The sequence below is a fragment of the Dermochelys coriacea genome, chromosome 15 (genome assembly GCF_009764565.3).
Source record: "Dermochelys coriacea isolate rDerCor1 chromosome 15, rDerCor1.pri.v4, whole genome shotgun sequence".
Taxonomy (NCBI): Eukaryota; Metazoa; Chordata; order Testudines; family Dermochelyidae; genus Dermochelys; species Dermochelys coriacea.
In genome coordinates this window covers 11,815,169-11,833,497 of record NC_050082.1, presented here as the reverse complement: position 1 = coordinate 11,833,497, position 18,329 = coordinate 11,815,169, and the positions used below count along the sequence as shown (strand labels likewise).

Genomic DNA, 18,329 nt, shown 5'->3' with positions numbered 1-18,329 from the left:
GGGTCTCAAATTGGACACCCAAAAATCACTAATCACTTAAGTGTTTAGGAGGTGCAGACTAGCACAGCAGTAAGGATGAAAAAGACAGTTACCGTTTCCGTAACTGGTGTTCTTTGAGATGCGTTGCTCATGTCCATTCCGTATTAGGTTTGTGTGCTTGCCACATGCACCAGTGCTGGAAGTTTGTTCCTCAGCAATATCCGTAGGGGACCGGCTCTGGCAACCCCTGGAGAGGCACCTGCATGGCATAGTATAAGGGGCGCCGGTGGCCCCGCCCAACCTCAGTTCCTTTTTGCTAGAAACTCCAACCTTGGGGAAGGAGGGTGGGTCATGGAATGGGCATGAGCAACACATCTCAAAGAACACCAGTAATGAAAAGGTAACTCTCTTTTCCTTCTTCGAGAGACTTGCCGCCTTGGTGCAGGAAGCAGCATCTGACGCTGCCTGGAGGGCTGCCCTGGCCGCAGTCGTACCTTCATCAAGGATCGCTCGGAACTCCTTCTTGGAAACCTCGGAGAGCAACCCTTCGAACTTGGCCATAGCTTGCCATATATTGAAGTCATATCGGCCAAGAAGGGCTTGGTGGTTGGCTACTCTCAGCTGAAGGCTGGAAGACTAATAAACTTTATGTTCAAAAAGATCCAGCCTCCTTGAGTCTTTATTTTTGGAGGTGGCCCTGGGTTGTCCCTGCCTCTCCTTGTGGTAAACTACTTCAACCACAAGGGAATTGGGTGCTGGTTGGGAGTATAGGTACTCATGCCCTTTGGTTGTCACAAAGTACTTACGTTCGACCCTTTTAGAGATAGGGGCCAGGGAAGAGGGGGTCTGCCACAGGACATTAGTGATTTTGGAGACCCCCTCATGAAGGGGTAGGGTCACCCTGGCGGGAGCCGAGAACATCAAACAGAGAGTCCGAGGGCTCTTCCAATTCCTCTGCCTGAAGACCCAGGTTAGAAGTGAACCTCTTCAAATGTTCCTGGTGCGCCTTGGCATCATCCTGAGTAACTGGGTGAAGGGGCCCCATGATAGCCTCGTCCGGCGATGACAAGGATAATGCCAGTGCCGCAGGAATGTTCACATCCATTGGTGGTACATCAGCTTGCTCCCCTGGGTAGTCCTGGACCTGCAGGGTCTTACTCCACTGAAGTCTTGAGCACTGTAGGGGGACAGGATACCAAGGCCACTGGCCTCTCCGAGGCTCCCGCCACCAATCGGGTAGCCTGGGAAGGCTGGGTGAGCCCCCAGGGGTTCTGGCCACTGCATTTGGGGCTGGTTTTGGTGCTGATAATGTAGTCGGCCGGTACCAGGTACTTGTCCCACAGTCAGGGAATCTTGCTCCAAGCCAGAGCTACCAGCGGAGCAATCGGTACCAGGCGACCAGGATCAGGCCGAGTGGTGGCTCTTATCCAACCCATGCTGGTTGCTGCGTCCCGAAGCCAACCTGTCCAAGCAAGATTGTCTTGGTCGGGCTCTCTGAGACCAACTGTGTTCAGTGGATCTGTGTCGGATACCCAGTGATCTACGCCTCCACTACTTGACCAATACCGGGACATCGAACAGGACCAGGAGCAACTATGGGCTGATTGCCAGGAAGATCATCCTGAGTAGGGCAACCTACTGCTTGGAAATGGGCGATGATGGCCCAGCGATCGGCAGTCTCTGGTGTCCCCTACAGATACTGCTGAGAGAAAAACTTCCAGCACTGGTGCATGTGGCGAGCGCACACACCTAATATGCAATGAACATGAGCAAGCATTTGAAGAAGAACCTTGCTCCATGTTAGAGGGTTTACTTGACCAAATCAGCAAATAGTTTCACAAAAATACTGACATTGTACCAGCATTTTTCTATAGCCCAACACTGTTAGAGAGGAAGAATATCCATTTAGGAAGTTCTGTGAAAAACCCTCCATTTTGAGAACTCTGGGCTGTTATAAAAATGGCAGAAGATACTGGTTATAATGAGCAAATCATTCCAGTCTCAAGGGTTTAGAGTCGAGAACAGTCAGAGCTGGTGTCCTCTATACAAGACTACACTCAAATGGTGACACTCACATCTGTGCTCTGGGCCAGCAAAAGGCCCATGCACTTTACAAGTCTAACTTTAGCCATATTGTGTAGCCCCTGAGCTGGTCCTTTTCACAGGAGGTGTATTCCTAGTTTAGGAAAATTTAGCAACTAATTCCCCAAGAGCTTATCTGTTTTCAGCAATAGCAAGACTCGTATACATCACACAATAGCTGGATTCCCATGGTCATATGAAAACTGTCCACAGAAAGCTTGTTTGTTTGTTTTTCCTGAGTAGCTGATTTAATGTCTGTTTTTGTAGAGAGGTTATGAACTGGCTCATCTCTGCACATTCAGTCCCATGAAACCTCTTCCATGGAGGAACTGCAGTCTTACAGAGAAGTAAGTTTGATGAGCTTGCAACGCTAGCAGGTGATTAGAGGATTCCTATGCAGCCCTTGGACAAATAGCAGTCATACTGCTCTCAAGTTAATAGTAATTCCGTGGGGAGGAAGTACCAGGTCTCCCAAATTACCTAACACGAACAAACAGGTTTCTTCTGGCAAATGATTCGTGACAAAAGATCAGGGGTTAAAATAATATAAATGGCTCCAAAGAGCTTGAACATTTCCGAGTATGGAAAGGAAATACTGCAGTTCAGTAGCTCTGGAAATTTGTGACCAAGTCAGCCAACTACAGAGGAAAAGGGCCAGGGTGTTTCCGGAACACGGCAGAGTAAGAGATGTTGAAAGTAAACATACTGGATTTCCAAGCAAGGGTGTGTGTGTGTGTGTGTGTTGCAGTCTTCTGGAGGTTTTTTTCCATACACAGGATGAAGCTGGGAGAATGTGGAACAGCTCCTGCCTGCAGAAATTGCCATGTGTTAGCCACACAAGGGCAAGAAAGTATCTGCATACCTCCATTCACTGAAGGCTTAAGTAGGTGCAGTCCCATAGGCCTACTGTGTTTAAAATAAAAAAACAGAGAAAAGTGTGACCTGACAACTCACTTGGTGACAACGGCAATCTTGACTCCAAAGACCCCAGTCTGTTTACGAGATGGCATTCTTTTCAGACTGAACTCCCGGCTGGTAAATTTCACTGACAGCTTCACTTCAACCTGCAAGAATGACTTTAGTTGTTACTTTTCAAGCAATAAATGTTTTATTTAGTTTTCCAAAATGTTATGACAAAGAAGAGAGAGAATAAATCTGATACACAAGGTCAGGCAAAGAAACAGTGCTAGCAGTTTGTACTCTACTTACTCCATTCATTGAGATGACTGTGCGTTGCCAATCTTTATCCTGTAACACCTGCGGATCCAGCTGAAAAACATGGAAGTTGCCTGTGAGTTGACAATTGGTTTCAGAGACTAAATTAGCCAGTTTGAAAAAAATCTATGCAAGTCTGCATGGCAATGCCTTCACCACTTGCTCCCGTTTCCACAGGGGAATCAGAAAAGCCCGGAGTTTCAGATGTCGGGTAACTCATACAGAGTTCTGCACTCTAACCAAGGCTGGGTATGGATCACACATGGAAACCCCAGTGTCAAATGTGCATTATCCACTTAACAAGAGAAACCTCAAGAGAGCTAAAATGCTCTTCTAAAGCCAATAATCTCACCTTTGATAGAAAAGGAGGCTTCCTTCACTGCCATAACATAGGAGCCATATTTAATAGACAGCAGAGGATCATCCCACCCCAGTGAATTGGGAGTCAGGAAGGGAGAGAATAAATTTTCTAAAAGGAAAGGGCTAAGATCTGAAACACAGCTAGGGCTTGTTTCTCTCTGAAAACACAGGTAAGCAAGCTGCAGGTCCCAAACCCAAACATACGTCCTAAGCCCAAATGCTGGCACCAGTTGGTCCATACTAATACACTTCAAAGAGTATTTTAACATTTATTTCCAAAGGTCATGAATAACAAGATTAAGAACAGGAATTAGGGATTATATACATATGATTCCCAATTCCTTCCTGTTCCTGAGAGAGAGAGAGTCTGTCTGTCTGTCTCTTTTTATTTTAGCTTTGGAAGCCTTTTCTGTGGGTGCAGTTTCACAGGTCCAGGGTATATAAAGTTTAAATACTGAGTTATTTATAGCCTTTTACATCCTCTCCATCCAACTGAGCATCAGAATTTTTCTAGCTCTTTTGTTCAACTCCTGCTAGTGAAACAGCTACCAAGGACATTGAATAGCCATGCATCAACATCTGCTCCAACAATCAGAAATTGCTGATTAGTAACTTATTACATCTTCAATAATAATCATCTTGCCTCTGTCACTTGGATTCTATCTGATCCATCAAGGTTCTCACAACACACCCATCACCAGAGTTGCTGAGTACCTTTTATGTGTATTAAAGTGAACACAAGTACTCTGTATCAGGTGCTCTCCTTCCCCCATGCTGTAGGGTGTTCTTATTTAATTAATTTATTTATTTAGAAGTCTCTGATTTTGGGGGTTACTAAGCTCATCCACCTTATAGTCAGTCAGAATGTCTTCAGCTCTACAATCTCCTGTTTCCCCCTCTGTACCAGCCCATGGAGCTTTCTGGGAGTGGAGAGAGAAGTCTGCTGCCCTGTCCAAACAGACGGTGCAGTCTACATGCAGAGGACATATGGCAGAGATTGTGCTGCCTGAAGCACCTTCCCTCGAAGAGCTACCCCCAGGTGCTATGGCTCCCACACTGCCTCAAATACAAGCCAGAGGCCAAACACTACAATCTGGCCAAGAGGGGAATTTGAATCACAATTTCCCAGAGACAGGCAGGGCTGGAGTACTCAGCCCCAGGATGAAGTGAGGAGCAGGGCTTGAGAGAGTGCTTCACCAGCATCTCTGTCAAGCTTCCCTAGCACTGGAACTTTGGGACGGTTTCCAAAAAGGAGCTACATACAGTTCTCCTAGGCTCCAAAGACATGATGACCCGATGCTGGGTCTGACAGTCAGAGAATGGAGGAGGAATATGGGGTGATCCAGGAGGACTTATACATGCCATTCAAAGAAGAAATTAAGCACACAGAATGCTTAGAAAGAAATTACTACTTTTTTTAAATCCTGCTCTGATTTGGGAATGAAGCAAGAGAAGAGCTGAATGGGAAAGCAGCCCAGAGATCACAGGAGAAGGTAGATATAGTGTCTTACTCTGGCCTGCCCTATTCTTTTTCACTTCAGCTCCGACACAAAGGGAGAAAATGCACCTGAAACTGAAAGAAAGAGACCCCTGCTGCTGCAAGAATCCACTGATCAAAACCATGCTCTGGAATGAAATCCTGGGTCTCCATTGCTAACCTAGCTTGATTTCTTTCAACAGGAAAGTTACAAGGCTGGGAAATAGCTTGTCAAGTTCTATAGGAACATCCCCCAGCAAGGTCGGTGATATCTGTGAAACACTCACCTCCAAAGAACCACAACTGGCTCAGACTGAACGTACAGAAAAGGAACAACAGTTTGAACATGGAGCTATATCAGCAATTAGAACCTGACAAAACAAATCTGTGATTCCCGACATGGCTTTGCAATACCAAAGTCTATTCCCTGAAAAATGCAAGGCAAGGGGTGGGTGAGCGCACTAAATCTTTCACCTTGAGACGCACAGGTTCAAATACACCTTCATGCACAAATGAAAAGGAATTTAGTAACTAACACTAATCCCATACCCCATCAACCCTGCCCTTCCCCCCCAAGTATAACGGGCACTGGCATCTCACTACACAGCGGAGGACGAATGCTGGACGAGAAGGGGTAAAGCAACACACAGTATCCTTGACTTTACTGAGTATGTTCAGCCTCTCCCTTTCCTAAGCCTAATCCCCACTTCCAGCTCTCAACACACAGGGCAAAATGCTGCTGTCAGTTACACACATGAAACCCCAGAAAGAAAAGCTTCTCCTTCTCCTATGTTTCAGAGACCCCAGATAAGAAGAGGAGGAGAGAGAGTCAAGCCCACCTTTTCTCTGTGTACTTTGTTTCGGACGTGAGTCCACAACGTGGTGTTGCTGGCATGTGTGTGTTTCCCTGTCGAATCTGCCCGGCTCCGATAGGTGCAGCTCTGGTAGAAATATCTGAAGATCCCTTGCATAGTGTAGTTGGTAACCAGCAGTTCCCACATCGTGGCTGCACTGTGTCTGAAGTTAACAAGGCCAGTTGTGCCAAGTCACTGTTACTTCAGCAACCCCAGACTCTACACTTAGCCAGGAGGTTTTTGAGGAGACTTCTTCCTGAAGGCCCGCCTCCTCCTGTAAGGCTGGCCAAGTCACTGCCAGGCAGCCACAATCTATGTTGTTCCCACCCACACCACAAGAGTTTCCAAGCTGGAAGAATTTTGCAGCGTGAGAGGTTTTTTTTTCCAACAAGCACATTCTCTTCCCAGGCTCAGGAGGAAACCAGTTCTGAAATGTTTGGTTTCCTATGCAGCGCAGCTGAGCCCAGCCAACTGCAATGGCCTTTCACTAAGGACTCCGCTGAAATGGCCCTTCTGGTGATCTCTCCCATGATGAATAAGGCCAAGGCTCTCTGACCAGGATGTGTTTTTGCCCTGCACCTTATAATGGTGGGTATTCATAACCTAAAACAGTAGCTAAGTTTGTGGGGGGGAGGGGGCAAGAGAGAGTTGGGTGCTAGCACTCAGAGTGGGCCTGGGTGTTCCGAACATTTACAAGAGAAGCTACATGACGGGTGGTACCAGCAGGCCCCAGTTAGAGTTTCCTCCATTATCAGTGGAGTTCAGGCTCACAGTTACTAACTCACACCAGTCTGGCAAGATGAATGCAAGTCAACAGATGTTTCAAAGCACAAGCCAACTGCATTCTTGTTCGTTGTCTCCAGAGCACATGCCATATGGCTGGTTAGGACCGTTGGCATCCTCAAGCGAATACTCTTTGGAAGCAGACGGATGACTGTAAGTGAGCCTTGGTGCCTGCTGAAGGCTGACATAATAGCTTCTGCTGCCTGTCCCTTCCTCCACCCCCCACTTGAACACATGCTCCCCCAACCCCTGAACTCTGGATTGGAAGAACTCCTACTCCCCCCAGGCTGGAACCTCTCCAAACAGAACAGTGTGTACTCAATGGAGAGGAAGCTGGGAGGAAGGTGCATGAGAAATTCAAGGTCAGGTGGTAAGTGCCATCCCTGTATATTATATAATCAAGGTTAAAGTGCTTTTCACATTGTTATTTAAAGTGTTATTGGGATAAACAAATAAAAGAATGAGACCTGAAAAAAAAAAAAAACACTTGGCGCTGCTGAGCAAAGAAGGTCAGGCCTAACAACACAGGAGGAAATAACAGAGCCAAGGGCAAGCAGAGCTTTGAGCAAGCTTGCAATACTGGCATGAGCAGACAGTTGACCTCCAAGCGTGGGGAAAGGGCAGCTGGAGCAGACAGCGCTGCCTGGAGAATAAAGACAAAAGGCGCTAGTGAGTGAGACACTTCAGCACAGAGGGGGGTGCTGACAAGCAGGGGGTCACACTGACTGGCTTTAGGTCTGATTTATTGATCAATGACCTGGAAAATGGAACATCCAGAAAGAGAACAAAATCTGCAGACGATACGCCCCCACAGAGGACAACTGCTCTAAGCGAACTAGGCCACAACACATGCTGTCAGTCCGAGCATGTTACAGAAGGCTAGGGAGGGCTCTGAGAGAAGGCTGCCTCTGCCATCATTTCAGACTGTGTACCAGTTTCATTCAACTTGGTTTAATACCCAGGGATCTCTCCATGCATCTCCTGAATCAGTTAAAGCTTGTGTCTGGTGTGTTTCCACAACCAAAGAGGACAAGGACAGACCTGCCACAGACTCCCTTCTATGAGGAAGGAAGACAGTCTATAACAGAGTCTGGCTAGCATAGTTCTCCTCACTGCTCAGGGAAACTAGGCCAGGACTACCTTTAAACTCTGCTGTTGCTAGCAAATATTCAGCTGCAGCGTGAACAGAACTGCTCTCTTGGCCCTGCTGAGTTTCACAGCTGCCTGTTCCTTGGCATTCCCTTGTGGTGAGCTATAAAGGGAAACGCAAATGAGCCAAGCAAATTCCTCTTTGAAGCCTGCACAGATCACAACAGCATAAACCAGCTCAGCCCAATAGGGATTTCTGCAGGAAGGACCTTGGCCCAGAAGCAGCGGAGGAGCTTAGCACCCATTTCAGTAAAAATGATGGCGACAAGGAGGAAGAGGAGGAGAAGGTGGTGGAAATGGGAGCTGAGGGCACTTAGTACCTCATGGGTCAGGCACAAGGAGAAGAGACCCAAATTAGGAATGTAGGGTGAAAAGGCATGTGGCGGAGGGACAGCAGGAAATTGGGTGGTGGGGAAGGTAAGCCAGGGACTAAGGAGAAAAGGCTCTGGTCTGGCTCAGTAACCCATCACAGAGTGCACTGGCTTTTCAGAGAAAGAGCAAAGGAAAGATACCTAAAGGGAAAAAGAAAGGACTGAGAGAAAGAGGAATCGACAGAAGAGGGAAGCGGAGGAAACAAGAAACGCCTCCTTTCAGGTAAAAAGAAAAGGAGTACCTGTGGCACATTAGAGACTAACAAATTTATTTGAGCATAAGCTTTCGTGAGCTACAGCTCACTTCATCGGATGCAGCTCACGAAAGCTTATGCTCAAAAAATGTGTTAGTCTCTAAGGTGCCACAAGTACTCCTTTTCTTTTTGCTAATACAGACTAACACGGCTGCTACTCTGATTCCTTTCAGGTAGTGCATTTTATGTTATTTATTCATATTACTTCCTCCCTTTATTGAATTTCCATGGCAGTTTCACACTCCAGAGATTTCTAATTGTAACCAATGGGAAACTGTATTGTCTGTGGCTCGTTACTTCTGGAAGCACCCAGTCCTGCCTGGACCCATTCTTCCTAGAGCTCACCACTGACATATTAATCCTTCCCCCAGTGCCCTTTGGCATGACCCAGAGCTTTCTTCATTTCCACCCTCTTTTCATTGCTAGGATGCTGTTCCGCATGGCCAAGCTTCTTAAATTAACCCGAGTGTGTAAATGGTTTTGGAGGTGGATCTTGGGGGCTGCAGCTTGTGACTGTCAGTTTTGCATGAAAAACATGTATGTGTAGGTCTAAATAACAGAGAGAGGAAAGGAGATAGCCCTGTGCAATTCTACAAGCCAGCCCAGATAACGGAACAGATAGGGGTGATGGTCTTGCATGGCAACAGAGGAATATTGGCAAACTGCTATCAGGGCATCAGAATATTTGTGCTTTAAGGTCATATCCTCCTCCCCACTCCCACCCCCTGATTTTCCAGCACTGTTTTGGGGGGAAAGAAGGTTGGGCTTGTCTGAGCTGCTCATGCAGAGAAAATGACTTGTTCAGAACTGTACTGGCTTTAGGAGCTGGAACATAGTGCACAGCATCAGTTCACTCTTGCAGCCTATCCCAGGGCTGGGCATGTTTACGCTGACATCCTCACTCACCCGGATGCAGAGTCAGAAGAGTACACAAAAGGCATCCATGTTAATTCCTGCAGAGCTAGAGACACAGGGAAATGAGTCTGCCAGACGGAGAAGAGCAAAATCCAGAGGGCAAAAGGGCCCAATGGAGAGGAAAAAAATCTTAGCTAGAGATGAGTGGAGCTGACAGTCTCCATGTAACTAAACCAGGAGTTCCTATGCTATGTAATGCTATGGTAATACAAAACAATATCCTGACCCCCGCAAATCCCTGCACTGTGCCCTAGAACAGGGGTTCTCACAACAAATTTTTTGGTGGCCTCAGAGTGCGGCCACCAACTCTTGCTGGAGGCTGCGCTGACAAATTTTTCCTAAAATACTTAATTAACTTTAGGAAAAATAAATATATATGCACATATACACAGCCAAATCATTGTAATTTATTGAAACGTTTTGAAGACTCAATAATAAAAATAATGTAGTTGTCTCTATTCTTTACTGGCCCTAAACAGAATAGAAACACAAATAAGGTGCTCTGCAGGTTCTTGTATTTTTTTTTGTTGTTTCTTTTGCTTTTTTAAAAAAAAGACTTGCTAGCAAGTAAGTCTGCTGCTGTGGAAAGTGATATTAACAGGCATACAAGTATCACTTTTCACAGCAGAAGACTTACTTAGTCCTGGCAAGCCAAGGGACAAATTAAGCCTTGGATGGGGAGGTCGCAAGCGGGGGAAAAAACAATGGGCTGGCGGGGGCCAGGGGCGATGGGAGAGCCCCGCAGCTGGGGTTTGGAGCCCTGTGGCCAGAGCCTGCTGCCTGCCATCCCAGAGCCTGCTGCTGGAGCCTGGCCCTCCTCTCCCCAGGAAGGTGGGGAACTCACTAAATGTCTGCTCCTCCAGCATTTGTCTCTCCAGAGGGGGGCAGGGTCCAACCCCAGCTGGTGGCCCTGAGGGAGGGACCACTGCTTCCCCCCGTCTCTCATTACTGCCCAGGAGGCTGTGGCTGCATGAAAAGCCCGTTGTGGCTGCATGCAGCCACAGTGGCTGCATTTGAGAAATGCTGCAGAAGCCCATCTTCTGTCTTCACTTCACGGACATGGTAGGTAGGCATGTCTGTCCATACAGAGGGTGTTAAAGAGCCATTCAGCTTGCTGTCCTTCCTACGACAGGGAGAAGGGGCCCTAGGAGGGGGATTTTACTGCTAGGTTCACAAGCAGCACGCTCACAATGAACTCTGAGGCTCATAAAAACGTGGGGAAATTTGGAGTCTACAAACAATAATAAAGCTCTTACATGTGGATGTAAAAGAGGTAGGTAAAACATTCCATAGGAAAGGAACATATGAGCAATGGGAGCCATTAAACTGCTCCCTGTTCCTGGAAGCCTCTACAATTTTCTGCATACATGGACCAATTTAGAGCCTTCCTTCCTCCTCTTCCATTATGCAACAGACAGAGCTAATAAACTTTTCACAGCAAACACAGGCCTGGTCTCCTAGACTCATTGTCTTTGTCTCTGCAACACGAAGTTTGGTGATTCACAAATCCCAGCAGTGGGAAGTCACCGATTTACAATAATAATAAATGGTTTCTAATACATGGTGGTTTTAGCCAAAATAAATGTTTTCCTAGTTTTTGCAGAGGGAGGATGTGGATGTGACTCTGACTGTTCTGGGAGGCTAGGTTAGGCTCAATGAACCCGTGGAAAAGCTCACCCCACTCCCATTGGCTTCCATAGAATGGCGTTCATCTTAACCCAGGGCAGACTTTTGCCTGGATAATGACAACACCAAAGCCCCAGAGACTATTAAGTGAAAAAAATGGCACAAACCAAAAGCCTCTGGAAAAGTCTTGAAAGAAAACAACTATTTAAAATAGCAAAAGGAGCAAATGCGGACAACACTAGTTAGAATTCCCACCAGTTTATCCCCATGATTTGTGTTATATTAGAAGTATTTCCTGATTTTAAAAAGGAGCGTTCAGTGGCCTGTTAAAAAAAATAAACTGGCCCATAACAATTCTTATCAACACAGATCCCAGCAGTGTGGTTATTTTTAGGGTCGCTTTTTTTCTTCTTTTTTTTTTTTTTTAAACTACACAATAGTCCTGAAAATAAATACTATGATGAGACAGACGTTCCTGAGAATTAAGGATAGTCTGACCTGGCCTAATTTCAGCCTGTTCAGAAATGTGACAAAAGGGTTTCTTTGTAAAATTAGGAAAAAAAAAAATCCAATAAAACATGCAAAGGTGGGAGATTGTTTATAGGGCTACAGTGGAAACCTGACTTTAGAGCCGGTCAAAAATTATTTTATTGAAATATATCCTTAAAAACGTTCAGGTTTTTGTCCAAAAATGAAAATCCCCAAAACCAATTTTAATTATTTTTAATTTTTGTTTGTTTTGTTTTCCTGATTGAAAACTGAGAAGTTTAACCCAAAACAATTTTGTTTTTTCAATTATGAAAAAATGGAAAAATTTAAAAAAAAATGAGGTTTTTGTGAAAATGTCTGTTTCACCAAAAAGCCATTTTTTGTCCAAAAAAGTTTTAAAGAATTTTTTTTTTAAACCAGCTCTACCTGAAACCTTTGGAAAATCCAGGGTTTGGTGACTTGGGGGTGCACTGATGAAAGCACAATTAAGAGCTTCAGGGCTGAAACTTTGAGCATCAGTCAGCACAGCCCCAAGGGAAGTAACCAGTCCCTGTTAACCTGACTGTGCTATGTGGGAGACAAGGTGTGTGAGGTAATATCTTTTATTGGATCAACTTCTGTTGGTGAGACAAACATGCTTTTGAGCTACTCAGAGCTCTTCTTCACGTCTGGGAAAGGGATTAAGGGCAGGTCTATACTTAAAATGTTGCACTGGTCCAGCTGTGCTGCTGTAGCACTTCAGTGAAGACGCTCCTACCCCAATGGGAGAGCTTCACCTGTCAGCATAGTTAATCCAGCTCCGCAAGAGGTGGTAGCTATGTCAACAAGAGAAGCCCTCCCGCCAACATAATGCTGAGTACACCTGGGTGGGGATGGGGGCTGTGTTGGGGGTGGGATTTTTTTACACCCCAGATCGACGCAGTTATACCGATATAACAGATATGGATCTGTAGGACTATTTCCCTTGGAAATAGAAGGACAAGGCCTGTGCGGATACCACTCAGCTGTCCAAGAAAGCGGTGCTGAGGAAGTGGTGAGGAAACGGACCGAAATGGGTGAAGAGTACTGGTAGTTATTTCATAGAGTGCCATAAGCATACAGGACGCTTTACAGAACACATGCACAGACAGGGTACGTGCCTTGAACAGCTTATGGTCCAACTCAAACAAATACCATACTCAGGACAACTGTCCAGACATGTCACTGAGGCTTCAGAACAGAAGGGAAGAGATTCGGAGGAAGAGAGGGAATAATACAACATTTTCAATCAGCCCCCATCCTGCAACAGCTGGGATCTTTGCCAGAAACTTAATGCCCAGAACTTTAGGCCACCACCACTCAATTCTCTGGGAGCATCAGCCCCTTTTGCTGCCAACCCATCATCTCTCCAACCCTCTGGTGCTTTCAAAACACACAGAAATGTTATACGCTGTTACACGCTCAATGAAGAAGAGGTCAAACAGCCCATTTAAATCTTAGATGTACCCTGTTGTCATGGACACAAAGTTCTGAACATGGCCGTTGTCAGAGCAACAGGTACGTCCTGCTTGGTTTTACCATCACATCAATACACTCATGGCATGTACTTTAGAGCAGATAGCATTTTCTCTGGACTGATTTATTAGGGGACTGATAGAGGCCACCCCATGTCTCACACACAAAGCCACTCCCCTCACTTTCTTTCTCCCTGTGCAAATGGAGCACACAGGCCTCAGTGACTTTGAGCTGTGACCATGAATTCTCTCCAGGGAGGATTTGAGACATGACAGAAGATGAATCCCCCAATTATCTCCAACAATAAACCCCCTGCAGATCACCACCACCGTTGGGGCCAGAGGAGTATAAAAAAGGCCAGTAACACATTTAACCTCCCAGCGGCATCAAAGAATCCTCAACCTGGCTGCCAGACTTCCAGCATTTGGTGCGTTCTCAAAGAGACAAGAGAGCTCCAGGAATCAAAAGCTCCACTGTTTATCCTAGCGCAGGGCTTAGGAATGGATAAGGGCAGCCCCACCTGGATCTGGCCTTTTCCCATGATTCGATCTGTGATCTCTCCATCTTCTTTGGTGAGCTTGGTTTTGTTATAGCATTTTTCATAGCACAAAATCCGTAGGGTCTGTGAGCCCTCCAGCTCGATCTCAAACTCCTGTAGCAAGGGGAAGGTAGAGGAGAAGGAGAAGAGCAGCAATTAGTTAACAAGGAGATAGTGTCTTCTGGATATTTGACTTTGTACAGCCTCACTGAAACCAATCTGAAGGGAGCACTCAAGTGACTGACAAAGATCTTTCGTCTAATGGAGTGGATCTTAAAGAGAGGTCAAGCAGAACAGTATTGAGTCCATTTGGGGGGCACTTTTGTGGCGAGCATGAAATAAGCTTAGTCCTTTGGTCAAGTTTCAATATGTTGTAGTGGTGCACCACTGAAAGAAATAGATGGTCCCATATTTCTTGTGTTTAATTACACTTCACTAGGTTTAAAATAAGCCTGCTATAAAGAAGGTGGAGGCTGAAAGCTAAATTTATAACTGTACCCTCTCCTTCAAAAAATACTTATTCAATGTATTTCCACAGATACTTTAAAAAAATGCACACACAGACAGACACAGACACAGACACAGACACAGACACAGACAGGCTGTGCAATCAGCTGGCTGATCATGCAAAGTGCATCTGCTGCAGAGACATTCATTTCATCAGTGAGTCTCCAAGATTAAAATCTCCTACAAATGATAAGAGCCCAGAAGAAATGACAGGAATCCTGCAGACTGTGCTTTCAGGTGTGCTGCATATGCGAGAAGGATCCAGTTCATGCAGTACAGATTGCAAACCAAACAGCCTCTTCATTTGCAAATGTTCTGCCTCAAGGGGATAAACAAGGCCCAGCATGGCTGATAAATCACATGAAGAACTATCCATACCCACCTCATTCCAATTGGGCTCTGTAGTGTCCCTGTAAACTCTGGTCTTAGCTTTGTTCACAAAATATCCAAAGGAATCCACCTCCAACGTGCAGTACAGGTCTGTAGGGAAGACATAGAATCAGAGGCTTTGTTAAGATTAACATAACCTTTTTCTATAACCACTGCTTCCTAGATGCTCTCTCACCTAAAGGCCTCTCTATACTGAGGACACTGGAACCAGTGTAGCTACACCAGTGCAAACTCTCAGTGTAGATTGGAGGCATAGTGCAGCTTACCCTGGGCTGGTGCATGGCCTGTATTACACTATGCGATGGGTCTACACTATGGGTTTTCACCTACACAGCATGGGTGTAATTATGCTGGTGTAACCACAGCAGCGTAAGTGTCCTTAGCATAGAGAGGCCATGGCACACATTGATTACAGAGTCCTCAATTCAGCCCAGAAGGTGCATTTCTGTCACTTAGTAGAAAGGACACTTTGCCTCCTCTTTTCTTAGATTTGTTTTTGTGTGCAGTTATACAGAGAGAAGTGTGTGCACCCTGGAAATTAGGGTCCATTCCAACGTTCAGCAAAGCCCACAGGAAGACCGCACTGACTTCAATGGAAATTGGATTGGGATCTTCCTGAGTTACCTTAGCTGCTGCAGAAAGCGTGTGTGTATTTTAACAAGGACTCTCTCCGCACCCCACACTGCTCAGCTTTGCCTCATGCTTGATCCTCCAGTGAATTCCTAATCCAGTGTTTACTACCATGGACATTGTTACTGTGGGGTCAGAGATTGAGCCTTGACATTTCACTGCAGGATCAAACACAGTTGGAAAATGGGCAATGAGGGAGCAAGAGTCGATTTACCCATAAACTGTTGGGTAAGCAGCAAATATGGTAAGAAAAATGACAGAAAACAGGGTCAGAGTGAAATGATTAGTGTTGGAGCCTGATCTATTTGAGAGCTTTTATCGCTACAAAAAGCTAGTCAGCATCCCCCAAATGTACACTAATCCCCCGTTCCCAATCACCCAAACTGATTCTCCTCACCAAACCCTTTATCCCCAAACTGACGTCTCCGCGGCCAGCGTACCCCATTCCTGTCCTTTGGTCCTAATAGACCCCCACTTGCACATCACAGATCTGCAACTCACTTGTGCTCTGCTTGAACCCCGTGGCAGAATGAACAATGACATTCAGGAATCCATAAAGCCCGGCCGATTCGTCATCTGTACAAAAGACCCAAGAGATTTTAGTTCAGCTTCACAGAGGTGGCAAAGGGGAAGACACTGGGAGGAGATTTACATCACAGAGATTGCAGGGTGGAAGATGAAGTGTCTAACTCCGGTAGCAGAAACATGACATCTAGTCAGTTTTTTTAGAAAGGAGTTGTAAGTTGCTCCAGGTACCACTCCTGTCCCAGAGTCCTCTTGACAATGCTGGAGCTTTTACAATCATATTTCATTATTTTTAAATTTTTCATCTCCCCCAGTGTTGCTGCGAAAGACCCAAACAACAGAAGAAACCAACTGACTATACGGGTAAAGCAGTGAAAATGACTATACACAAAAGACTGTCAACTGCACAAAGGAAAACTGAAAAGTATTATTTATATTACAGCAGCACCTGCTGGTCCTAAGTGAGATCAGGGCCCCAGTGAGCTGGGCACTCTACAGAGTAAGCAAGAGTCCCTGCCTCAAAGAACTTCTCATCTAAATAGGCGAGACTGGTAAGCATTGCAGAGGAAACAGGCACAGAGCAGTGACGGAATTTGCCCAAAGTAACCCAGCCAGTCAGTGGCAGAGTTAGGAAAAATGTAGGTCCGACTCAGCTTTTCTTCTCTTTCTGTTGAGGATTTTCTCTCTAATTTGTCAGTGACACTGATCTTAGCCGTTACTTGTAACCACAGTAGGTAAAACTTTTCACACACAAGCGTGAGTCTTAAATTGCTGGCATCCCTTTAAGCATTGGCCTGGCATTAAGAGTCAGAGATTGTAAGAATCTGCGGGATTGGAGCCTGGGGCAGCTGACATTCCCCCATCACCACCAGGACACCATGCAGAGCTGCAACCTAGGAGCACTGTGGAGATTAGGTGCTGCAGGAAGTGCCGCCCAAAGTGTTCAGAGAAACAGTACCCTGCAGCCTTCTGATTGGCCCACGGTCACTACTTAACCCTGGAGGTGATCGAAGAAGTTGCCTGGGCAAGCACACAGAATTCTGGCTTGCTGCAGCTCCAGACCTTGCCTTGCTGTCTGATCTTTGGTCTCTGACTCTGGCCTGCCACTGACTCTTGCCTCCTGACTCCAGTCTGGCAACTACTCCTGACCCCGAGTCTTTGACCCTGGTCTGACTCTGACCAGGACTCTTGCCTACTTATTTCAGTTCTTGCACCGACTCTGATCCCTGCTTGCCAACTACCGTCTTGTGGCCAGCCCTTGGCTCCATGACACCAGCCCAGTAACAACCAGTAGGCCAGACTGCCTACGCCCCGGTCTCTTACAGAGAAGACCATATGATACACAGTGATTATGTACAGGCTGCATTTCTGAATGCTGGACTCATATCTGCAAACTCACCATCACACTAACTGACATGCACCACTCCTCTGCAAATCTACTCACTGAGAACCAGCAGAAACGTGCTCCCAGCGTCTCAGACATTTTGCCTCCCTACATTTGCTTCATTTCACGTTTTTGCTGCCTCAGCAGCAGCACCCATCATTTCATTACAAATGCCCTCCCCGTCAAACTTGCAGTCCAAGAATTTCACCAAGTCAGCTCAAAATAATTTCACACTAATGCCTTCAGCTGATGAGGATGGAGACAGCACAACAGAACAGAGCAGCTCCCCCACCACAAACATGCAATCTGAAAATCCTGCACCTGTCTCAGTCATAGGCAGGACTGTGGCTACTTTACACCTTTTTCTCATGTCCAGCCCGTTCATTTTAAAATCACATTCTAAAAAAAATATCAACAAGACAATCCCACAGACATACGTGTGCCAGGGAAGCAGAGGGGCTGTACTCCAGGAGGAAGGAGTGGGGTTAGTAGCCAGGGCTGTTGTGGGTACAATGGCTAGGAGGTTAGTGGTAGGAGGAAAGGGGAAGGGACTTCAGTCCATTGAACGATGGGGAAAAGTAAAAGGAATGGTAATGACTGAAATAATATGAGAATCCACCCAAGAACAATGGGAGAGACGGAGTAAAGCCACAGAGGATGGGCAGGAATTCACTGTCAAAGGAGCAGTGGGAGAGAAACTAGGAGGAGAGAAAGTGAACTGCAAACATTGCACAGGTTGTTTTTTATACTGTGGGACTGAATAACTCTGGAACCTTTGAGCAGACCCTCCCCTGCCCACTCCCTCTGTTTGCTGCATCTTGTCTACCCAGAGCAAACTTCTGGGGGCAGGGATTGTGCAATCAAATCTTCCTACAGTAACTAGCTGTAGCAGAGCTGGGTTGCTCAGGGTTTAAGTGTGGTCAGAATTGGGATTGTTTTACAAGATCATCCACTCACAGCTGCCTTGAGGCCTCTGGCCAGAAGGAATGGTAAGAGCAGGACAAGGGGGGTGTAAAGGAAAGGCAGGGGGTGGGTTATGACTGCAGCTGGTCCACACAAGGGCACTGAAGACCGCTCTCACCTTCTTTATTGATGGTGAGGGGGATGTTGTGGACGGTCTGAAGCTTGACGCAGGAGTTTGTCAGCATCTGGAGCTCCACGGATGTGAGTGAAAAACTTTTAAAGCCTGTCAAGGAAATTCAGAGAGGGAATGATATCTGTACAGGGCACAGAGCTCCATGGACACTCCCCCCAGCCCAGGCAGGGGGTACTTTCAGAAGCTTCCAGGGCAATGCTAGCAGATAGCA

General features: G+C 46.2%; 1 protein-coding gene across 3 annotated transcripts in view; it reads right to left on the bottom strand.

The window, feature by feature from the left end:
- Nucleotides 1-18,329, bottom strand: part of BCR (BCR activator of RhoGEF and GTPase) — a 129,728-nt gene that overhangs the window by 7,693 nt on the left and 103,706 nt on the right. For all 3 annotated transcript variants that reach the window (XM_038373593.2, XM_043497869.1, XM_043497870.1), the window contains 6 exons: nt 18,104-18,208; nt 15,615-15,689; nt 14,476-14,573; nt 13,569-13,700; nt 3,271-3,330; nt 3,016-3,125 (listed from right to left, as the gene is read on the bottom strand). In XM_038373593.2, coding sequence (XP_038229521.1) covers nt 3,016-3,125; nt 3,271-3,330; nt 13,569-13,700; nt 14,476-14,573; nt 15,615-15,689; nt 18,104-18,208 — 580 coding nt within the window. The remainder of the gene's footprint in view (nt 1-3,015; nt 3,126-3,270; nt 3,331-13,568; nt 13,701-14,475; nt 14,574-15,614; nt 15,690-18,103; nt 18,209-18,329) is intronic.